The 3,910-nt window shown below is 35.4% G+C and overlaps 1 protein-coding gene across 1 annotated transcript in view; it reads left to right on the forward strand.

Annotated features, from left to right (window-relative positions):
* LOC108969008 (proton-coupled amino acid transporter-like protein pathetic) overlaps positions 1-3,663 on the forward strand; it is a 4,402-nt gene extending 739 nt beyond the window's left edge. The window contains exons 2-7 of the mRNA XM_018933448.1: positions 1,727-1,791; positions 1,856-2,084; positions 2,261-2,382; positions 2,439-2,978; positions 3,050-3,294; positions 3,359-3,663. Coding sequence (XP_018788993.1) covers positions 1,727-1,791; positions 1,856-2,084; positions 2,261-2,382; positions 2,439-2,978; positions 3,050-3,294; positions 3,359-3,537 — 1,380 coding nt within the window. The 3' untranslated portion in view covers positions 3,538-3,663. The remainder of the gene's footprint in view (positions 1-1,726; positions 1,792-1,855; positions 2,085-2,260; positions 2,383-2,438; positions 2,979-3,049; positions 3,295-3,358) is intronic.
* The last annotated feature ends 247 nt before the right edge of the window (positions 3,664-3,910 follow it).

Genomic DNA, 3,910 nt, shown 5'->3' on the forward strand with positions numbered 1-3,910 from the left:
ACCCGGACTGATAAAAATCAATCACCCACAGGGATAAATTTTCAAGATATACTCACAATTAGCATCTGATCAAATTTGACCCGGACTGATAAAAATCAATTACCCACAGGGATGGCTTTCAATTTTCAAGATATACTCATAATTAGCATCTGATCAAATTTGACCCGGACTGAGAAAAAAAAACATATTTTCATGAATTTTAATACATCAATCACCTACAGGGATGGCTTTCAATTTTCAAGATATACTCATAATTAGCATCTGAYCAARTTTGACCCGGACTGAGGATAAAAACATATTTTCATGAATTTTAATACCAATTTGTAACATATATATATATACTTGTTATAAGCCGCGACTGGTATGGCTTTTAATTTTCAAGATATATTCATAAATAGCATCTGATCAAATGTAGAGAATTTTTCGTTTTCCGTTTTGGCACCCTTATAATTGTTGAAGTGAAACCTATACTGTAATAATTAGGTCAATTTCCCAAATATTTTGAAATCATATATGGCCATACATGTGTTCATAAGTCCATAAATGATATTAAGAATGCGAATAGTCTCAATCTCGCTACGTGTCGGAAATATAAAGTCATTCTACAAAATGGAAACTTAACAAAACCATTAATCCTCTTGAACATAAATCGAGATAGTGTCAATTATGACGAGATAAGCAATCTCAATGACGTGCACAAGGCCATATCTGTGAAATTGTGTTAAGAACGATAGGAGATACTCAGGAAGTAATTATCTTATCAGTACTTTATCCGCTGGTAAATTAACAATAAATAAGATTTAWGGCATGTCTAGCTTGCTATTTTCAAGAAATTGTTCTCTTTAAGGCTCTTTATTTCTGATWTAGTCTAAATAAAATGAAAAGTGTACATTAACTATTAATGTCGGCATTCTGGGGTCCAATCAATATTATTTTATTCCACTATTGAAGTTATATGGAGGCTAGAAAAAATTATTGACCATTTTCAAATAAAAACTGTCACATGACAGACTCACTGAGACCAAGTGATTGGGGTTTGTCCTAAAAACAATTTCCCCAGAAATTAGGGSAGAGCTTCTGTGGAGACAAGTAGGGAAAGCTAGTAATAGACAGCAAGAGTAAATACGCAATTCGGAGGGAACATGTCCCTACACTAATAACTGGCGAACAGCGGTTCCGAGACAGATGAAGAAAAACGCGCACCGACTATCTACCGTAACTTGACCAAGATGAGGCGAAAACCACTATAAGGTAGTTTAAGAAAGCCTTTGTGGTMGTTGGCTTACCTATTTAAAGCCATTGGAATATGATTGTACAACATAAAAGRAGACCCCACAGTTCTTTCGGCAGTATTGTGTGGAAGACTTATGTACATTGAATGAACTAATTGGGCCTTTTACAACAATGTCAAAACCTGGGGAAGACCCTCGACAAATAGAACGACTCTCACCTCTTTTTCGTCGATTTCAAAGGCGCTCATTGGACGCATGCAGGATTATCCAACGAAAAGCTGCTTCGATTGGAAACCCAAGMATGGACAGCGGAGGAAGTCCCATGTTCAACTGGCATGACCTCGCAAATGATGGAGTCAACTGGCGAAGGTTTTTTATGTCGGCTCAGCCCGACCCCATTTAGCAGTGCCAAAGAAGAAGAAGAAGAATAAATGCTATAAAATTTTAATGTATTTAAAAACAAATATAATATGATTTCTTTTTTTTTCTTATAGATGGCAGAGTCAAAAGCTAAAGAGGCCTCAAAGTCAGAGTTGAACCTGAATGATTTCAATTCACGGTTAGATAATACATAGATAATGTATAAACTGCGTGATTATATAATAACTTACTAACAATTTCAGCACAGACTTGGTGAAAACATCGGAAGATGATGGTGAATACAACCCAGCGGWTTACAGAGATCAAGCTAAAGGCCAATCAACAAGTGGCGCTCTGGCGCATTTCCTCAAAAGCTCATTGGGTAGCGGTATTTTGGCTATGCCAATGGCTTTTAAATCGGGCGGTTTGCTGTTCAGTATGATTGCCACGTTGGTGGTGGGCTTCCTCTGTGCGCATTGTGTGCACATATTGGTAGGTTTTGGAAATTTAGCAATGCTAAATATTAGAGAAACACTAGATATTTGGGTAACCTTTTGCAATATTTCATYTATTTGAAACAATTGGCAACCCTTCTCAAACATAAGTGTTCAATATAACAAAATGTAAGTTCAAAATGTTTTAATGTTCACTTTGACGCTGAATTTTAGGTAAAAACCTCACAAAGCATCTGTAAAGACATTAAAGTGCCTGCTTTGGGTTTTGCCGAAACGGTGGAGAAAGCCTTTGAAAATGGTCCCAAACGTTTGCGYTCTTGGTCGAAATTTGCAAAGTAAGTTAACTCTTCCTTTTAAAATTCACATATTCACATTGATTTCTCTCACATAGAATTTTTGTGGATGCAAGTCTAATGGCAACATATTACGCCGCCACTTGTGTGTATATCGTGTTTATYGCCAAATCATTTCACGACGTGATCAACTATGACACCGGTCTTGAATGGGGTGTGCGCGCTTATATTGCACTGACACTAATACCCTGTCTATTGATTGGTCAAATAAGAAATCTGAGATGGCTAGTACCATTCTCTGCAATGGCTAATATTTTCATAATGATCACTTTCGCCATTGTGCTGTACTATTTGTTTAGTGAACCATTGGTATTCGGCGACAAGGACTTAATTGGTGGAATCACAAAGATACCGCTTTTCTTTTCCACAGTTATCTTCGCTATGGAGGGTATCGGTTCAGTTATGCCCGTGGAAAATGCCATGAAGAGACCACAAGATTTCCTTGGCTGTCCTGGTGTACTCAATTCATCTATGATCATTGTTGTTGTATTGTATGCCGTTATCGGATTTTTAGGTTATGTGCGTTATGGTGATGCTGTGCAAGGCAGCATTACATTGAATTTGCAAGAAGGCGATGCGTGAGTAGCATTATGTGAATTTTATAATTTATCATGTATGTAAGTATGTATTTACTTACCATATATTATAGTTTGGCTGATACTGCAAAATTATTGATGGCTGTGGCGATACAGTTCACTTATGGCTTACAGTTCTATGTGCCAAATGACATCCTGTGGAAAATGATTGCACACAAATTCAATGAAAAAAATCATAATATTATACAGATAGCGTTACGTACTGTTATAATACTGATTAGTGGTGGTTTTTGTCTTGCACTACCAAGTCTGGAAATTTTCATTAATCTTGTTGGTGCTATATTCTTCTCAATACTCGGTATGCCATACACATATTTATCATTTCGTGATTAATAAGCATTAACTTTTAAAATTAATTTTAGGCATCTTTGTGCCCAGCGTTTGCGAGTTAGTTTATTTATGGCCAGATCGTCTCGGTTGGGGAAAATGGAAGCTATATAAGAATATCCTAYTATGTGCATTTGCGATATTTGCGCTGGTCTCTGGAGCTTCTGCGAGTATAGATGAAATTATCAAGAGCCTAACAAAAAAGGACAGTTAGAATGTGAAAAAGTATTAACTTATAATTTAAAACTATTTAGTTTAAATTTATTTAAGTAGTCGAGTTTTAATTGTCTTTTTKTATAGAAARCAAAATATTTTTAYTTTAGAAATAAACWAAAAAAATATTAAACACAATAGTAAGGCAATAACAAATTCTTTAATTTATGGGTAGCCACTCTAATCTTTGATTTTCTTTGTATATCAATTGCAGTAAAAGAAAGAAGTTAATTAATGTAAACTGTGATTATAATACTCGCGAATTTATATATAATTGGTTCAATTTTTTCTCGCTTTTGCGGCACAGCATTCAGACTAAACCAACAACTTTTTTGTAAAGTCAAACGTTTAGTTTATTTTTTCAAGTAGTAGTG

This window comes from Bactrocera latifrons, unplaced genomic scaffold (assembly GCF_001853355.1).
Source record: "Bactrocera latifrons isolate USDA-ARS-PBARC rearing strain unplaced genomic scaffold, ASM185335v1 scaffold_237, whole genome shotgun sequence".
NCBI classification, from domain to species: domain Eukaryota; kingdom Metazoa; phylum Arthropoda; class Insecta; order Diptera; family Tephritidae; genus Bactrocera; species Bactrocera latifrons.